Source organism: Lipotes vexillifer, unplaced genomic scaffold (assembly GCF_000442215.2).
Source record: "Lipotes vexillifer unplaced genomic scaffold, Lipotes_vexillifer_v1.1 scaffold4, whole genome shotgun sequence".
In the NCBI taxonomy this organism is placed as follows: domain Eukaryota; kingdom Metazoa; phylum Chordata; class Mammalia; order Artiodactyla; family Lipotidae; genus Lipotes; species Lipotes vexillifer.
The window spans coordinates 2,373,461-2,394,103 of NW_006785876.1; the positions used below are offsets into that span (position 1 = coordinate 2,373,461).

Sequence of the window (20,643 nt, forward strand, 5' to 3'; positions counted from 1 at the left end):
TCTGTTTGGCTCACCTCCTTCAAGTCTTGGTCCTGACTCACCTTCTCAGTGAGGCCCGCCGGGCCACCCTATTTAATATTGCAATTTGCCCACCCGCTGGGTAAGACAGAGCTCCTTACCCTGCTCTGCAGGTTCCTTTTTGAGTAACACTGATTTTCTCCCCTCACCTCTATAATATGCCCATTTATCATGCTTGTTGCCCGTTTCCCCCATGAGAACGAGGATCTCCAGGTGTTCTGTTCACTGATGCATCCCGAGCACCCGGAACAGTAGCATTTATTTGACGGCATATTTGCCTCTAGTTTCTCATTTGTAACACGGGGACAATAAGAGAAGCTATCCACTTCAGAGAGTTGTTGGGCAGATTAAATGAATGAATACCTAAAAGCACCAAGAACAGTGCTCGGCACACAGCTTAATACATGTTAGCTGTTGTTATTACACTCCATTACTGCTCGGGAGGTGGAACTGAGTGAGTGATCCATGTGAGGGATCCAGCACACTGGCAGTCACACAGGGGTGAAGGTGCTTACTAAACGCTTCTCGCTTCACTCTCACACCACCCCTTAAAAATTCCCAGGAAGGAAAATTCCCTGACCTCTTCCAGTCATGGAACCTGTATTTTGGGGCCCTCTTTGGGTTAGGAAGTTAGTTATCAGTAAATTTACTATCTGTTCGGGTTTTGTTGTTGTTGTTTGTTTTTTATCAAAGGAAGAAGCAAGCAAGACCCTGGCCTGCCCCAGCCTGGGCTGCATAGCTCCCAGGTCCTATAGGTAGTTAATAGCATGTGACTAACAAGCACATCCTTTGTTGGATGTGATAGCAGCTTGGACTATGCGGCACCTGAGCCCAGGAGTCGGGTGCCCAGATTCTTCTCCCAGCTCTGCAATCCCCGATAGGCTGGATGACTGGGGCACGTCCCATCCCCAATCTGAGTCTCTGCTCTTCCCTGGTAAGGGGTTGGGATGAGACCATTGCTAAAGTCTTTCCAGACTCATCTGTTCATCCGATTTTTATGGAGTACCTGTTATGTGCCAGTGCTGCTAGAGGGGATACAGCAGTGAGCAGAGGGCACAAGTCCTTGTCCCGTGAAGTTGACGTTCTGGGCGGGGGGAGGGTGAACAGTAAATGATTAACACAACTGGTAAATCATGTACTATGTTAGAAAGTGGAGTGTGCTATGGGCAAAAGAAAAAGCATAGCAGATTAAGAGAAGGTGAAAGGGTTTGGGCGTGGGGAGGGAAAACTCAGCTCCATGTGGGCTGGTCAGGGATAATCTCCTTTAGCGGTGATGTTTGAGGTGAAGGACATCTTACATTCCAGGAACCTACGAATCTCTGTGATTCTCTAGTCCGTTTGGGGTCCCCTGGAGTCCCCATCTCTTATTTTCTCTCCTTCTCTGAGCACACTGAGCCCCAGCTTGCCCAGTGGGTGATGGGGCCAGAAGACAGATCAGCCAAGTCCCCAACGGTGGTGAGTGATTTATCACCGTCTTTATTCACATTCCAATATTTCACGGCTCCTGTGGCTCTGATGGAATAAATATGACCTTTTATTCTTCACTTCGCTTAAGACTCAAGGTCAACAGCCCAGCTGCGATCTATCGGATGCTCCCTCCACTGGCTGTCTGTGAGCCAGGGAGCCCCATGGCTGTCAGAGATTCATGGCACCACCGCCCAGCCCCACACTCTGCCTGCCCCTAGGCACTGGGCCTGGGCCTTGCTTGGCTGAAGAAGCAGCAGCCACGGTGGCTCTGGGGGACCATGGCTTATTGAGGGCAGAGATCAAGCCATAAATCTCCCCCCTCTCCCCTGAGCACCCCCCATCACTAAGGTTGAACCCATGACCCGGGTTTCATTTCAGTCCTGGGAGGAGGCAGCCATGGGAAGGCCAAGCAGCCACGGTTCAAAGGGCAAGTCATACATTAGAATGCCAAGGGCACGGCCATCAGTTTTCTCAGCATGGAGAAGGGACGAAAAGGCATCAGCCTGCCTGCCTCAGATGGAACCCTCCAGGCCCTTCCGGCAGCCGAGGCCTCCTGCTTTCAGAGAAGCCTGGTTTCCAGCACTCCTGGAAGTTCTTCCACTTGTCTATCGGAGACCCATCCCTGCAGCACCCGCCTCTTTCCTCTCGTTTCCTCCTTATGTGTGGGTGGTGGGTGGGATGGGATGGTCTGGTTCATACTTCCCCTGCTTCCTCATGGTAGTCTGAGTGACACGGGCTGCTGGTCTGGGTTCGCTAATAGATTAGGTGGCTGGGAAGGGGCGGCTAGACAGTCTAGAAAGGAAACACAGTCACTGGCCTGTAGTTTGAACACACCACCTGTGACCCTAAGATACCATCTTGCTCCTCTCCATCCTAACTCATGTCCTGGGAGGAAAAGGAGGGGTCAGGAGCTCTCTGGAGCACAGCCAACCTGGGTTTGAATTCTGGCTCTGCCACTTCCAAGCTGGGAGAACTTGGGCAGCTTACTTACCCTCTCTGATCCCAGAGATTCCTACCCTGCAAAGCGCCCATAATAGTCCCAGCTGTCTCCCAGGGGTTGTGCACATGCTCGATGCGGGGTCGGGGGGTGGGGGGGAAATCACAGAGCAAGCACTCAAATGCTAAATGTGTATTACCAAGGCCTCGAGGTGCAGACTCTAGAGCCAGCCCACCTGGCTGTGGGACACCTTGGGTAAGCTTCTTAACCTCTTTGGGCCTCAGTTTTCTCATCAGGATAATAACATCTCATGGGGATGTTGCAAGAATTAAATGAGCCAATAAATGGAAACCACTTAGAAGAGCACCTGGCATGTAATCATTTCTCAGAAAGGTCGGCTCTTATTATCATCACCATTACTGGAGGAGAAACCATCTGCAATCACTTGGCACTTTTGACCTAAGCCCCATCAATTGGTTTTGTGATTTATAATCCACCAACCTCCAACCAAGTTTATAAAGGGCCTTGCAACATAAAAACATGTATAAAACAAGACGAGTAAATTTTTAAAATGCTTTATGGCAGATCATGAGCCAGCAAGAAGGCTTGAACTAGAGGACCCCAGGATGTTTGCTGTGATGTCCAAACAGTAACCTCACTTATAACCCCCGCATACCCACCAGGTTGCCACACAGTGCTGGGCCACTTCATCTTGGGAAGAGCCTAGGGAGGAGGGGGCGTGATGGCCTCAGAACATGTGAGGGGAGTGACTTTGTTAGGGCCACCCTTTCAGTGTGGGACTTGGACCAGAGGAGGCCAGTGGGGCTGAGGCAGCCTTCAGATGAGGGGCACCCCCGGCCCACTTTGCTCTGGTCAGGCCACATCCAGCATACTGCCCACTGCTGGATCCCACACATGCAGAGGGATGGCAAAACCTGGTACACATCTGAGGCAAGAGACCAGGACATGTGCCACAGGACACACCCCAGGTCCCTTCCTGCTCCAGGGACAAACATGACAGCCCTTTACCTGTAATCCCTCCCACGTCTCTTCACTGATCGCCCTCCTACTTGACCTTCTGGGTCACCTCCAGGAAGCCTTCCCTGACCGCCCCAGGCTCTCATAGGCTCACACAGCTTATCACAGCTATAGTATCTGAATCAGTGACTACACAAGTACCTAGTCCTTTAATGCCTGTCTCCCTGGGAAATGCGAGCTGCAGGAGGGCAGGGGTGTCCCATTCTCAGCTGTCTTCCCCGTGAGTGGCCCAGACCCAGCATCATGAATACCTCTTGAATGACTAAAAGTAAAAGGCAAAAATGGACGGTGGCAGGGAGGGAAGATGTTGCATCTGAAAAAAATAGTACTAGGTGAAACATGAGAATTATCTGCAAAAATTAAATAGACATATTATGGAAGAAGAATGAGTTTTATTCCTGATGAGAATGAAGACAGAATCTACGGCTAGGAGGTAGAGGGAGATGGAGTTTGGGGCCTGTAAGAAAAAACTTCTTAGCTTAAAGGCACCCAGCAGTGGTCTGGGCTCTTGAATAAAAAAGAGGGCAGGTTCCTGTGTCTGGAATTTATCCCCACGTGGGGCCAGTCAGCATCCCAAGGAGGTGGTAGGAGTAGGGGTGGTCAGTAGGAAGGGTGGTGGGCATCATAAGGATTCATGAACAAAGGAGAGAGCTGGCCTGGATGACTTTGAACTGCCCCCTTTTCACTCTGGACTTTTTTCAGTCTATGAGAGTAGCAAGAACTAGGCCCATTTTAAAGATAGAACAACAGAGTCACAAGAGAGTTTTAACAAATGAACAGCTGAATTGGTCCCCAGACCTTGGCATTTCCTCCCTCTCCCTGAGCTCTCTCAAGCCCTTGGCAATGTGTCCACACAAGGGAACTAGGCTTTGAGGATGCCTGATGACCCCTTCCTGACCCCCTCTCCCTCCTCCTGTTAGAGCCTCCACTGTGCCCTCCATCATGTCTGCATCCTCTGTTGGCCAGTCCCAGAGGAAACCACTTGAGTATCTCCCATGGCAAATGCAAAGAAACACATCTCTAATGGTGGGATTTCAGATCTTCTGATCTTTAGTGAAGGCAGTATTTTTGGATGGGATTCTATTCCTAGGCCCACTCTAGGCAGGACGAGGGAGACTGGAGTTTGGGTCTGGACCTGGGCAATCCTTTCCCGACCTCAGGAAGGTAGCCTCCACCCACTCACTTCTTCTGCAGGACAGAAGCTTCTTTCCAGCCCCCCTGCCTGAGGGAAAGGACTGCTGAATACCAGCCTAGCCAACCTGAGAATTTTCAAAGCCTCCCTATTCCACTCAGACCTTCTTTAGATCGATAGTCAAAGCTTGGCGGAAAAGCAGCCTTGGGAACCAGCCCTTGGCACTGGCTCATAAACGGTGGCATTCTGACGGGTGGTAAAAATATCTCTCTGGTGTTCAGTGCCGGCTGCCGTCACCATCTCAGCTTCTAAGATCCTGTCTCCATGCCCAGGAACTCAGCAGCCTCCGCACCTGTCCACACACACACCCCAGGAGACAGAACACAGGTCACCCAGCCCCTGACCACTGGCCACCCTCACACCCACAAATGCCACCCCAATTGTTGCAGCCAGGCACCAGCAAAAAAGGCTCTTAAGAGCCACTAGAGAGGGAGATGTATTCTCAGAAATACTGCAGCACATTCCTAATGAGCTAATTAAACAAGAACATAAATAATTACTCCCTATCAGAGTGAGAGGACTTGGGGGGAGGCGGGGTGATGACTGACGAACTGGGACAGTGATGGGTGAGCTGTGATGCTCTGGAGGGGGAGATGGGAAACTCCTGTCCGCTGTGGCTCTGGGTTGGGCCTCAAGGAGGTTCCCGGGCCAGGGAGATGGAGCCCCAAGGAGTCTGCCAGAAACATCATCACAAAATGCTGCTTTGTTCCCTACTTGAGTGTTTCCTGCTCACTCACGTGCCCACGCCCTGACCTCCCTCCACCGTCATAACAAGCCCAAATGGGAAATTTTGGTGGAAGGGGTCGTTCCCCCCATTTTATGGATGTTGACATTAAGGATCAGGAGGGTCTCAAGACATTGCTAAGACCCCTGAAACCATCCTGTACCTGGTCTCCCTGCTTCCACCCCTGCCCCGATAGTCTCTCTTCCACCCAGGTGCCAGCATCTTCTTTCTTAGTCACATCGTGCCACTCTCCAGTGTTCAACTACCCAATGGCTCCCATCCCATTCCAGATAAAGTCCAAGGCCTCGCCATGGCCTGTGAGGCCCTACGTGATGCAGCCCCATCCAGTTCTCTAAGCTCATTCACTGCCACCCTTCCTCCAGAGTCTTGCTGCGTCTCCAGCATCCTACCCTAAGGGCCTTTGCACTTGCTGTTTCCCCTGCATGGCTCTTCCTCTCACTCCATTCAGGTCTCTGTTCCAAGTTCACTCTTTAGAGAGGCCATCTCTGACCACCCATGTAAAACAGCAGCTCCCCAGTCTCTGTCTCCTTACACTGCTTATTTTTCTTCCTGGGGCACATTTAAATTTCTTCATCCCTCTCCTCCATAAGAATGTAAGCTCCTTGTAGACAAGCACTTTGCCTATCTTGTTCTAACCCTATGGTCTTGACTAGATTCTACCCCAAAGCAGACACAAAATAAGTATTTACTGATTTAATAAATAAAAGTCTAGATACCAAAAGTCAAAGTGTGGTTTGTGCCTAGACTATCCAGTTCCAAATCCAGAGTTTCTCCACCACAGGTCACTTCTCCCCTCAGAACTTGACCATGGTTCCCCACTGCCAACAGGAGAAATCTTGAAGTCAGGACAGAGCACTAGCTACAAACTCCAGCTCCACCACCTCCAAGCTGGGGGACCTTGTAAATCATGTCACCTCCCTATGGCTCAGAGTCTTCAACTGTCAAATGGCAATATCATACCTCACAGGGTTAATGTACCAAATAAGAGAATAAATTACACAGCACATCTTCAAAACAATACCTAGAATGTAGTAAGGGCTCAGTAAATATAGCTATTGTGTGTGACACTCAAGGCCACCCTCTGTCTGCCCTCTTCCATCCTCTCTGAACAAACGTCTTATTATTTCCCTAGGCCAGAGGGTCTCAAAGAGTGGCCCCCAGATGGACAGCTCAGCATCACTGAGAGAATGCATTAGAACTGCAGATTCTCCGACCCCACTCCAGACCAAATGAGTCAGAAGCTCAGGGGGGCTGGGCCGTGTATCAGTGTGCTGACAAGTCTGCCAGGTGATTCTGATGCGTGCTCAAGTCTGAGAACCACTGCACTAGAGACAGCCTTTTCACCAGGTAAGCCAGGTGTGGTAAACTGAGCTGTTGGACCTGTTTCTTCACTTCTCTTTAATAAGATAAAACCTCCACAGCCTTGCCGTGGCCTGACAGTGGTTGGTATGCATGCCCTGCTTGGCCTTGTAACTTGCTTTGGCCCATGGGATTCAGCAGATGTAATGCCAGCAGGGGCTTGACATTTGCTTCTTCACCTGCCCACTTGCATTTCTGCTACCACCATGAGAAGAACATATTCTGGGTGGCCACTACACCCTACCTGGGCTCCAGAACGAGATACACAGAGAAGATCTAAACCAGACCCAGAGCCTGGAGCCCAGCCCAGCTGAGACCAGGTGAACTCCAACCAACCTGCAGACCCACAAGTAAGAAGTTTCAATAGGTTGTATGTCACATAGATTTTGAACTTGTCACACAGCACTATTGTGGTGACACTGACTAATATACTGGGGCTCTCAGGGGTCCTTGACCAGGCCTGATCATTCCTGCCTCGGCCTCTTTATTGCTTCCACCTAAAACAGCTAACCCCTCCCCTCTTCCTTCCAAATCCCACCTACTCCCCTGGACACTGCTAATACCTCACTCCACCTGCTCCCAGAAGCTCTGCCCCATCCAGCCATGTAATACACCCCTCCCAACCCAGGCATGTGAATGCACTGCCATTAGCTCATGAAAAAGCTCAAGTGTATCAAGTTCACCAAGCAAATTCATTTACATTTTCACCTTTTAGGTGGCTAAGTACTAAACTGAAATGCCCCTTAACTTAGTATCATCACTAACTAATTACCTGGTTAGAAGGTTAAGGGTCTTATAGTTCCGTGTGATGTTTAATTTCTGAACAAGTACCTTCCTGACGATGCAACAGTAGTTAGTTCCCACATCTGGACCAGTACTCCCACCCACAGCATCAGCCCTGCAGCCACAGCACAAGTGGGAGCCCATTTTTGGAGCCCACCCCAGCTAGAAATAGCTCTCCTTTGTAAATAGTTAATGAGCTTGTTCATGCGTGTTGCATGTCTCCGTGGCCCTGCTTTCACCTTGGGCTGGCATATCACAGTCTGGTTTTGTGTGATTCTGCTGGCTCACCACCCCCCACCACCTCTGAGGCTCTGAAGATGATGGGCATTAATCTGACTTCATGTTTGGAACCCTTCTGTCACCTACGGGGTGACCACTCTCGTCACACACACACATGCCAGACCACAGGCCTAACTGGCAAGGACTCAGACATCCCTCTTGGCTTCTCTCTCTGTCTCAGTGTCTCTAGAGGTGAGCAAAGAGCACTCACAGAGTGGCAGAAAATCAGCCCAGATCACCTTCCTTCCCAGGCTGGCCTCAGCTAAACTACACACTGGCTACTGGCTCCCGGGATTTTGTGGGCAGGTGCCAAGAGACGTGGATGACACAGACGCTTTCGCCCATATGGCTCTGTGGCAGTTGCACTCCTGCCCAACATCCATCCTCTTCTTCTAACTCCCCTGCAGAGCCCTGATTTTATTTGGGAAAGCAACATGCCTGAACAAATGACCAACTTTCTCAGGCTCTGACGTGGTCTGAGGAAATACAATGAGATGGAAGCAGGAGTCATTGGTGGGACTTCCGGGGGACTCTTTAAAGGGGCTGACTCATCCAGAAGGTTGGTACCTGTCTTAGTTGGGCTTTCCCGGGAGCAGACTCTAAGATGAAGATTTGAGTGCCAGTAGTTTATTTGGGAGGTGGGCCCGGGAGTCTCTGGAATGGGGAAGAAAGGCCAAACAGGCTGTTTCGCTAAGCACCTTCCCCTTGTGAGCAATCTGGGCTCAGTCCTACTGGGACCCTCTGGGGGAGGAAGCTGGGGTGTTAATCCTCCAACTCCCTCTGGCATAGGGTGGGGCTGCTCCTGGGGAGGTCAACTCTCCTGCACTTCAGCTGCCCTCCCTGTGGGCTGGGCACACCTGAGGAAGTCCCAGAGGGAAGGGTCAGTGAGCCACATGTTGAAGACTGCAACTGATCTAAGAAGGAGCTTCAGTCCCTGAGGTCCATGGAACTCCCATACCAGCCCTGAGCTACATCCCTCTGGAATTCCATTACATGACAGAAACAAACCCCCAATTTTGTCAAACCACTACAGTCAGATCCTTGCTACGAGAAGCACTTCACACTATCTGAAGATGCTCTTCACGTCTTACATCTTTTATCATTTCACAACATCCTTGTGAGTTATTATCCTCCCCATTCTGCAGATGAGAAGCCTGAGGCTCAGAGAAGGAAAGGGAGGGGGTTAAGAGACCACGTCTGGAGCCCTGGATTCGATCCTCCTGGTATTAATCACTAAGCCTCAGCTGAGGGGTAAGAAAAATGACTCCAGCAACTAAAATGCACAGGATGCTTTTGTTTCCTAAATGTTTCACATACTTTATCTCTTTGGAGATAACCCCATTTGAAGGGGTTTGTATTTCAATGTTATAGACGAAGCAAAGTCTCAGAGTGGTGAGATGACCAGGGCAAGGTAGAGCTGGATGGGAAGCCAGGTCTCCTGACTTCTTCCCTCACCAGAAGTTCAGAGACCAAACCCCAGCTGTGGGATTTACAGCAGCTCTGCCCACCAGTACTGCCCATTCCCTAGGTACAATGGCTCAATGCTGAACACACATCAGAGTCACCAGGGGAGCTTTAACAACACGGGTGCCTGGGCCTCACCCCAAGCTGACTCACGATCCCTTGGAGAGAGGATACAGCTCCCCATGGATTCTGGTGCACAGCTAGGCTTGGGGAACACTGGGGTGGTGGGAAACCTCAGGGTCCAGGTCAGAATGCCTGGGTTTCACACTTCCCCCACCCACAGTTCTCCTGGAGCTGTTACGAGGCTGAAAGGAGCTGGCTGCTGTGAACATGTTTGGGGGAAATTCTAGTTGTCAGATGAGTGTTTGTGTTTGGTGTCATTCTGATGGCTGCCACCACCAGCATGATCCCCAAGTCCCAGACACTCCTCAAGCCTAACCCCTCCCTCTGTAAACCTTCTTTGGTAATTTCCTGGTGCGAAATAAGTAATATCCCCACCCCCACCCCCAAACCAACCAAATGTATATAAAATTAACAAGGAACTGGTTCTCTGGTTCTCACTTACTAGAGGGGGAAAAGCCACATTCCAATAGAAAAGTAGACTGGATGCACAATTCTACTCCCTTTAGTCCTGCTAATTACTTCTCCCTTCGAAGATGTCTTCAGACAGAACTTTTTTTTTTTTTTTTTTTCAATACGTGGGCCTCTCACTGTCGTGGCCTCTCCCCTTGCCGGACGCGCAAGCTCAGCGGCCATGGCTCCGCGGCATGTGGGATCCTCCCAGACCGGGGCACGAACCCGTATCCCCTGCATCGGCAGGCGGACTCTCAACCACTGCGCCACCAGGGAGGCCCCAGACAGAACTTTCTGAGAATAAAGAGTGAATGACAAGTTGAGAATTTAGTCACTTCTGAACAGATGCCCTGAAGGTTTTTGAATCTGAGTGGAGTCATCTTCTTGTGCAGAGCAGGAGGGGCAGGATGATAAAATGGTGATATGATTTGAGATGCTCTTGGAAGGCACCCCTGAAAAATGTCTCTCCTATGCACAAACTTGCTGTGGGTTTTGAAATTCCACCATTAGAGATTCACTCCTTTGGGTCTTTCAGAGTTTCCAATTGAACTGCGAAGATTTCTGAAAGGGGTGACACCTTATACTTTGATCTCTTAAAACTCTATCAGATTGTTTTCCCAGTTTACAGTTCTCTTAGAGTAAGGTTTTGAGGAATGGAGCCACAAGAAGCCTGGAGAACAGGGACAAAAAGAGGGGGCTAAGAAAGGAAAGTGGACAGGCTCCTAATAACAATAAGTAATGACATGTATCCTGTACTTCATAGTTGACTATGAAAGATGCACTTTCAAATAGGTGATCTCATTCAGTTCATGCCACTGTCTATATAACATATGCAGAAAGGAATCTCTGTTCCCATTTTACAGACAAGAAAACAGAGACCGACAGTGACGCAGTGTTATGCCCATGATCCCAAGACTAGTAAATGGTAGAGTTAGGGTGCAAACTCAGGTTCTAGAAGTGCTAGCTGCCTCTTTGTCTTCTGTATATTACTGGCAGTGCATTGTGCCTATTTTTAAAATAAACTACATTTCCCAGCCCCCCTTGCAGACATGTGTGGCCAAAAGAGATATAAGCAGAAGTTATTGGGTAGAGTTTCAGAGAACCTCTTCCCCTTTGCCCTTTGGCTCTTCTGCTTTTTATCTTTCCTGCTGTATAGAAAGGAGATGTGAAAGCTAGAGTGCCGGCAGCCATTTTGCACCATGAGGGAACCTTAAGGACAGAAACTGTGTGCTGAGGATGGCAGATCAGAGAGGTAGGAGCTGGGCCCTTGGTGGCAATGCTTCCCAGAAACCCAGGCTAAACTCTCTTCCACTGGACTTCTCTTACACAAGAGACATAAACCCTTATGAACTTAAATCTCATTAGGTTAAGTTTTCTATCCATCCTAATTGCCACGGCTAGGCCTTAGAAATGTGGGGAAAGCAACTAAAGCTGGAAGAGAAAATCTCAGCAGACTCCCAGTGGGTTACCCCATCCTTCCGAGAAAAAGAAGTTATAGTTGGTGCCCCCCAGCCCAAGTCTCCAGCCTTAAGGAAAACTCCTTGAGATATCAGTGAGATGTGCCCCACAGCAATGGTACCTGGCATTGGATGTAGGACACCACATTTCTAGTCTTTGCTTTGTGGAACCTTGGGAAATCCACTCAATTCATTAAAGACTTAGTTTCACCATCTATAAAATGGGTATAATATTTGTCCTGTCCATCTCCACTTGTGGACATCAGATTTCTATTGTCAAGCAATGTAAAAGAAATTTAGAAAAATGTAAAACCCAAGGCAGGCTGATCTGGCTCTGGCCAGGGAGTTGCCAGGGATCTTTCTACCCCACACACCCCAATTTCCTCCTTCACACCTTTTTTTCCTCTGCCTGTCAGGGTTCAATCCACTGTTTCAGGAGAAGCTGAGATGTCAAAGAAGCAGCTGAGTCAAAGAACCTTCCCCCTGCATAGGTGTCAGGTTTTGCATATGGCATGACCCTTCCTTTAGGGAGCACCTGTCCCTAGCAGTTTCTTCCCATATCCACAAGATCCCAGGTTCATCAGTAAATTTCCCTCCACCCCAAGGTGGAGAGGACTACATTTTCATGGGGTGGGGGGGGGACCAACTGAGGTGTTGATTCATAAGATCCTGATGGGGTAGAAACTGGCTGAATCTGCCATTTTATTTTTTCCCCAGATGGGAAACAGAGCAACAATAAAAAAACAAAAACAAAACCAAAAACAATGCCCCAACCCCAGCCCTGCAAAACTCTGTGGAGTGGTTCAGTCTCCCCCAAGGTGGGGAGTATGTCTGACAATCATGGAAGAATATGGCATGGAAAGGGGGTTCTGAAGATAATTGGGGGTCAGGGCATGGAATGGTTACTATCTTCTACCACCTGCAGGTCTCTTGCCTCATAGCCCCTCACTTTTTCTACACGGAATTGATGACAACAGAATAAGCTGCACAAAGACAAGGCTGCATCCTGGCTAATTCCACACTGTGCTATTGAAGTATGCTGGCTGTTCCCCTGGCCCTCCTGGGGACTGTTCCAACACCATGCCTGGAGGCAAGTGTTTGTGAATGTCATTTGGGCTGCTAATGACATGCAGGGCACTTAACTTACCATGTCACACGGGGGATGAAGCAGAGCTGGAATGGGCTTCTGCTTTCTCATGCACGAGGGGAGGCCCCCTTCTTTCTGACTCCCCTCTCGCCATGTCCTTCCTCTTCCCCTCAATGACTCCTCCCCACCCCCCTGACACTGCCCCCATTAATGCCAGCCACTTCCTGAAAGGGCAGGCCCTGGGGCAGACAGATGCGGGAGCTGGCCCTCCCCAATCACACAGGAAACAGGCCAGGCCCCACTTGTGGACTGTACGTGTCCAGCATGACCCAGGGCTGCCGGCAGGGATCAGCCGTGTGTACTCAGGGAAGGCAAATGGCTTGGGAAGTCAGCAAAAACCATTAGATAATTAGGGAGCTAATTATCTGATTAAAAAAAATAAAAGTGAGACACTATTTCATAGCCAAATTCAAATTCTGAGTTATCCATGGCTTGGAATTAGCCATGGCTCTGCTCCCCCTTCCTGGTATATAGAATGGAACCTGATGTTTCAGACACAGCTCACAGCCCCCAGGGCTTCCGTAGGCCCATGGTGTTGGTCAATGGTGACCTGTCAATGACGTGTCCAATCTGGATGGACAACTGAGCCTCCTCCACCAAGGTCCCCGTCTGTGGCCTCAGGTCTCAGGGCTTAAACCCCTATGAGACAGGGCACCCTAATCCTGGGAGGCAAGATGCCATGTGGCCCCAACTGGCAAAAGCAGGTGGATTTAGCAAGTGTGGGAACCATATTGTCTTGATCATGGGATAATAAGAAAACAGAGTCATAGACCATCAGGGTAGGCTCACTTAAGTCAAATGTTACAGTTAGGCTGACCACTCAGCATCCCTGGCATGGAGTTAGCCGGGTTCTGCTTGAACCCTTCTGGTACGGGCAGTTCACTACCTTATGGCAGCCCTTGTTTATTCTGCTGTTGGGCAGCTCTGATGTTCATTTCCATTCTGTTCAGTTCACCAGGTATTGACTCAATAGCTGTTGTGGGCCAGGACTTACTAGGAGCTAGGGATCCACAGATGAGTAGGTATGAATAGCACATGCTAGAGAGGAAGACAGACACAAGCCAAATCATTTTGCAGCCAGATGGAGAGCAATGAGAGAGGTAGGTACAGACGCTGCTATTGGAAATTTTTTTTTGTAATGGGTCAGTGCCTGCTTTCGTGTGTGTGTGTGTGTGTGTGTGTGTGTGTGTGTGTTCCTCTCTCCTACTCATACATTCTTTGAATAAATTAAGGGATATATGACTCCTTTCCCAAATCCTGTCATCTCCAAGGTAACCTCTGCCCATCTCACAAGATTCTAGAATCCCATTCTCATCAACGGATCTCTGGATATATTGCCATTGGTAAAGATAATCTCTTGAGACTCTGTCATCCTGTATTAAACGTGTTACAGCTCCACTCTGATCAGCTTGAATGATTCAGTGATTAAAATCGTAACCTCCCACGATCTGAGCACTTCACCTCTGTTAACACAACCCAAAATTACAGGAGTCTTTTGGCAGCTCCATCACTTTGTGGCCATGATGTCCTTGAGATCAGCTAAAACTCTGAGCCGATGCCACACAAAATTCCAGTCAACCCAGGTGTGCCTCCCCTTGAACTCATGCAGTTGAGTTTTTGAACCGAAAGAGAATACATATTTTCTGTGTCATTATCCATGTCAATAAGAAAACATACTGAGCAGTACAGAATGGGGGCAGGTATGGGCACAAGGCAGAGGCTTTCTCCCATGCTCACATCAATTTGTTAAGCAATCCGATTACTTGACCAGTTACAAGTCCACTTCACCAGTTCACACGTCTCCATTTTGGCCCAAACACAGGGTAAGATTTTTGTCAAGTGTCCTTTACAATTGTGATGTGCTCTGTTTACGGCAGTTGAGTCACAGCCATAGAAACTCCTAGGGTGTTTTCCAACAGCATCTATCACCCCAGAGGTTCTGGCCCACTTCCCCCTTGGAGATGCATAGGGGTGAGGGTCTCGTGGAGAATCCTGTGTCAGGAGGGATGTCACTGAGGAGGGCTGCCCTCGTGAATGACAAGGAGGCAGACTGAAAGAACTACTGGGTCACAAACTAGTGAATATAACAAAAAAGAAACAGACTCACAGATATAGAGAACAGACTAGTGGTTACCAGTGGGTGGGAGGGGCAAGATTGGGGTAGGAGATTAAGAAGTACAAACCATTATGTTTAAAACAAGCTACAATGATATATTGTACAACACAGGGAATATAGCCAGTATTTTGTAGAAACTATAAATGGAATATAACCTTTAAAAGTTGTGAATCACTATGTTGTACACCTGTAAATTATGTAATATTGTACATCAACTATATTTCAATTAAAAAAGAAAGAAAGAAATACTGGGTCATAGTGTCCCCTGAAGACAGCTGAATACTTGGGCAGGATTTGTCCCCTGGGAACCCATGCTGGGTCCTGGCAATCAGCATTCTTTGCCAAGGGCTTATAGCCATCTGTTGAGCAATTCTGCCCAGCCTAGCATCCTATGCTTTATGGGGTCTAGTCTTCAAAAGGAGACTATCCACCCTTTTCCCATATTGGGCACTTCTCTTTCTGTCCATGCTGTCTCAGGCCCACCCCCATGGGCTTGGGAAACTCAGCTAGTGTCCTCTAGTCCTGGGATGTGACCCCCTGGGTACGTGTGATGGGTCTCTGTTGGCCTTGGTTTCCTCCTTGAGTATTGGTCTTGCCCTTCCCATGTTGCCTGGATTCCAGTTCTGTCTCTGCTACTTTCCAGGTAACACCTTGGGCAAGTTTCTTATATGGGAAGTGGAATAACAATAGTTCTCACCTCCTGGGGTTTTGAGAAAACTCAATGAGTTAGTACACATAGAGCCCTCAGAATAGTGCCCGGTTCAGGTAAGCTCTCAGCACAGATGTGTACCATTATTGCTGGCCCTGTTCTTGCCGGGGAAGGTGGAGGCCAATTGGAAACTGTGCAGCTTTCCCTGTGGCTCTTGTCTAGTCTTCCTGCAGCCTCCTTCCTAACCAGCACATTTGTCCTTCCTGCTGTGAACATGGATTAAAAGCCCTGCCCTCTGTACAGTGTGTGCTCCTCTTTAATATTCATCTTTGGATAGAAGCCTTTCTGCCCCTCTTTTGTACACATCCCTGTTGAAGGCCAAGCGTGTCACAGAGCCACTGTGCAGCCCACTGGTGTCTCTTCTTTCTTACGGGGACAATTTGCTTTCTAAAAATCCACTGTATCCTTCTTGGAGTCTCCCATTTGTCCTAACAGCCAGCTTCACTGTTAGGGTGAAGGCAGCACAGCCATGGTGGCTAAGTCTAGGCACTGAAACCAGAGGCCTGTGTTCAGATCAATCCTGCCTCGTTCTGGCTACACAACCTTGGGAGAGTTTTAATTCTCTTGGTCTTTTATATTTCTTGGTATGTCCAGGAGATTTAAATGAGATATTTACTTCTTGGAAAGCTACATTGAAACCCACAGTAAGCTGGCAATAATGTTGTCTGGTGATTGCTGTTACTATTATCAGGCTACAGACTCATGCTGTCCTTTTTCTCTAAATTTTGGAAATCCAACTTCTTAAAGACTGAATTGCACATCTAACCATACTCTCTGCGTTTCTCGCCCAGGATGGCAGACAAGATAATGGTCTCAACTCTCACCATTACTGTTACCACAACCATCACTATTGCTAATAACAATAATAATAATAATTTGTATTCCTTGAACACTTACTATTACGTGCCTGCACTGTTTGGAGAGCTTTCCATGCTGCTTCTCTTCTAATCTTCAAGACCACAATAAGGGGAAATCTGCATTGTTATCTGCATTTTCTCCCTAAGATTTCTGATGTTTCCATTTACTTCATTTTATTGCACGTTGCTTTATTGTACTTTGCAAATATTGATTTTTACAAATTGAAGATTTGGGGCAACGCTTCATTGAGGAATTCTATAGGGGATATTTTTCTAACAGCATTTGCTCACTTCATATCTCTGTGTCACATTTTGGTAATTCTCGCAAAATTTCAAACATTTTCATTATTATTATATTTGTTATGGTGTCTGTGATCAGTGATCTTTGACATTACTACTATGACCCACTGAAGGCTCAGGTGATGGCATTTTTTAGCAATAAAGTATTTTTTAATTAAAGTTTGTACTTTTTCTAGACATAATGCTGTTATACACAATAGACTACACTATAGTGTAAGCATAACTTTTATATGCACTGGGAAACCAAAAAAAATCATGTGGCTCGCTTTATTGCAATATTCACTTTATTGCCGTGGTCTGGAACCCAACCCAAAATATCTCTGAGGTGTGCCTATATTTCTATCTATAAAGCTAGTGTCTCCAGGATCTCAATCACCAAATAAAAGCACTTTGAATTCAGGTTTGAGTGACTTCAGAAGTATACCTCCGATCCCTCCTGTGGCCCTCGGAGGGTTTCTGAGACCCCCAGGGAGGGGTGCCATCTTGGCAACCTTGGCTTGCTGCCACCTTGATGCCAGTATCTCCCCCTCACAAACTGCATGTCCCCTCATCCTGCACCTTTGCAAGCCTCAGAGCTAGTAGCTTTTTGCCTTTACACTTTATATCAAAGTCAAAACCATATAATAAATTCACAAGTGAAGAAATATACTTATTTTCAAAAGGTCAACCTCACAAGGTATCAAAGAAATGCAAATTAAAGCAAGGTCCATTTTTCACCTATGAGACTGGCAAAAATGAAAGTAATTATATTTTCTATAATTGGCAAAGGTGCGGTCAAAATGGGCACTGTCACCTTCCACTGGTGAGAGGATAAATAAATGTTTATATGCAATGTATAAAGGTTATAATTTACCCGTGAAACCAGTGATTCAACCCTTAAGAAAATATGCTAAGGAAATCACTGAAGTTGCACAAATGTATTTATGTACAAAGATACATCCATTGCTGTATTACTTTTTTTCTTTGCTGCATTACTTTTAATATTGAAAAATGGAAACAACCTAAATGTCCAACAATAGAAGACTGATTAAATAAATTACGGTATAGCCAAATGAAAAGTACTTTAATACCATGGGATCTAAGCAAGCTACAATGTTGAGTGGAAAGAATTAAGAAACAAAAGGACACACTAGATTGATCATAAGTATTATTTTGAACTGAAATAAAACTTAGAGGCCCAATGCTCCTGGTTAATTTTGAGTGGTGGGATTACAGGTCATTTTTTTCTCTCTCTTTATCATTTTGTCTATGTTCCAAATTTTCTACAAAGACTATTTATTACTTTTATAAGTAGGAAAAATATATATGCAGATTGTTTAATTTCATATATATATGAATACATAACATATATTGTTTAGTTTCATATATATATGAATACATAACATATATTGTTTAGTTTCATATATATATGAATACATAACATATATTGTTTAGTTTCATATATATATGAATACATAACATATATTGTTTAGTTTCATATATATATGAATACATAACATATATTGTTTAGTTTCATATATATATGAATACATAACATATATTGTTTAGTTTCATATATATATGAATACATAACATATATTGTTTAGTTTCATATATATATGAATACATAACATATATTGTTTAGTTTCATATATATATGAATACATAACATATATTGTTTAGTTTCATATATATATATATATATATATATATATATATATATATATATGACATGCATATACTTCAGTTAAGTTCTAATGCTGTTTTCTCTACATCCTGAGAATGAAGCTGCTCTCCAGACAAGCCACACATATGACGCCAGGTAAGGGAAGTTCCTTGGCTCCTGCAGCTTCCATGGTGCACCCACCCTCCATCTCATGGACTCCGTTTGGTGAATAAATGCCTTCCTTTCCCCACAGCTTCCCATCCGGAGACCGATTCATCAACTGAGGAAGTCAGAGTTGGAAGAAACCTCATTGACAGATCGAGGTTCTTGACCTCTCCTGTACCATGGACGCTTCAGCTGTCTGGCGAAGTATATGGGATCCCCTCTCAGAATAATCATTTTAAATGCATACAATAAAACACACAGGATTTCGAAAGAAACCATGCATTCCTTGAGCTGTAAGATTCTAGGCCAGGTCTGTCATGTTTAACACAAGCTGAGGCTGGCCAAGAAGGAAACACACCTGTGGTCAGCCCCCGACACTTTGGCCTGGACCCATCATCTGTGGGCACCTCCCTCCCTCCGAAAAACGTAGGCAATTCTGTTGCAGCTTTTCAGTCTTAATCTCCCTTTCTATCAGCCTAGGAAATGGCCCTTTGATTATCACAGAAGCAGATGAACATCAATGTCTCCATTTGCAGATGAGGAGACTGACACCCAGAGTGGTCAGGACAGGTGGGCAGGATGGCCCCACTTCTAATATTCAGTAGGCTCACATGACCTGCTCTGATTAATCAGAGCTCATCCAGGGCTTCTGCGGGAGCAACTGGGACATGAATGCTCTTCTCCTTCTAGGGCTGCCCAGAGGAAAGAGGTTGTCTGAGGGTGAAGCCAAACCAGAAGAGAAATGAAACTTAGGGAAGCTAAGAAACTGAGAATGCAGGATGTTTGTGGGGCCTTTGATCTACCCTGAGGCAGGTCCCCAAGTTTTCAATTACATGAGCCAACACATTACCTCTCCCTTTTTCTTTTTTTCAGCCAGTTTGAGTTGAGTTCAATTACCTGCTGACCAAGTCAGGTGCAGATTATCCCCATTTTACAGATGAGGACAACTGAGGCAGGGCAAGAGAATTAAATGACTAGCAAGTGGCAGAGTGATGATCTGAACTTTACACCTCCTGACCTTAACCGTGACTGCCTACAAGTCCAGGTGAAGTTCAGGTTCATCCCTCCTTGAAGGAGTCCGATTCTTTGGCCAAGATTTCTGCTCATTGTTATTGTGTGCCCTCCATCTGAGGCTCAAAACAGAAAGTTCTGAGGCTCACAGCCACGACACCACCTACCACAGTCACCGCCCTGGGAGGTACGGTCCTCCGACATACACATCTCTTTGGGCTGCCCATGTGGGGTCCCCTCTTCTCAAACTTGTAGGTAATGTTCATTCTACTTCCTCTCACCTGCACAAATGGCGCAGTTTGTCCCCAGAATCCCACAGACACCTCTGGGGAGGTGGGGCATAGGTGGGAACAGCTCAAAACCCTCCCCATCATTTCCTCCTGGCCCAGCCAGACACCTCCCTGTGTTGCCGCAGTCCCGGGCTCACCTGTAAATCAGTACCTCATCGTCGGAGCAGTTGTACTGCAGCTGGTACATCTTCACCCGGGGGGCAGACTTGCTGACCGACCACTTGACCAGGGCCGAGGTGGTGGTCACATCGGACACTAGCACAGCCCGTTCCGGGGGGCTTTTGGGAGGCTCCCCGCCCCCACTACCTCCACCTCCCCGGCTGGTCTTGCTGGAGCCAGTGATGTCCGAGAGGCGGGACTTGGGGGACGCCGTGCGGCTGGTGCTATTGCTGAGGTGTGGCAGCTGGACAATGGAGACCTCCACTGTGGCCGTGGCCTCCCCGGCGGCGTTGGCAGCGATGCAGGTGAAGGCGCCGCTGTCCTGAGACGTGGTGATGAGGATGTCCAGGGTGCCGTTGTCATACACGGCAGTCCTGGAGGAGTTCCCCACCAGGCGGTCATCGGGGGCCACCCAGTGGATGAGGGGGCTGGGGTCTCCGATGGCCTTGCACTTGAGTGTGGCCGCCTGGCCCTCCAGGACCAGCAGCTTGTGCGTGTGCTGGGTGATGAGAGGCGGTTCGCACACAAACTCCTCCTCGCGCACGTGCCAGAAGTAGCGGCCCTTGAGGCCCCCCGGGGAGCCACAAGTCTCCAGGTCATCGTCCCGCTCGAGCCTCCGCAGCCAGAGAAGCTCGCAGTTACAGTGCAGTGGGTTTCCCCCAAAACTAAAAGACAGGGGTGGAGCGAAGGGCGTGGCCGTCAGGGCAGAGGCCTGGGAGTGGGCGAAGATGGGGTCCGGGGGCAGCTTCTGCAGCCGGTTGGAGGTGAGGTCCAGGCGGGCCAGTTTCTGCAGGTCAGCGAAGGTGCCCTCGGTGATGTGGTCCAGCAGGTTGTGGTCCAGGCTCAGTTGGTGCAGGTTGACCATGCGCCTCACGGAGCCCCAGGGCAGGCCGTGGAGGTTGTTGTAGGAGAGGTCCAGATCCTCCAGCGTC

General features: G+C 47.9%; 1 protein-coding gene across 1 annotated transcript in view; it reads right to left on the bottom strand.

The window, feature by feature from the left end:
• LRFN2 (leucine rich repeat and fibronectin type III domain containing 2) overlaps nucleotides 1-20,643 on the bottom strand; it is a 179,917-nt gene that overhangs the window by 15,298 nt on the left and 143,976 nt on the right. The window contains 1 exon segment of the mRNA XM_007458182.1: nucleotides 19,690-20,643. This exon segment is cut by the window's right edge and continues 14 nt beyond it. Coding sequence (XP_007458244.1) covers nucleotides 19,690-20,643 — 954 coding nt within the window.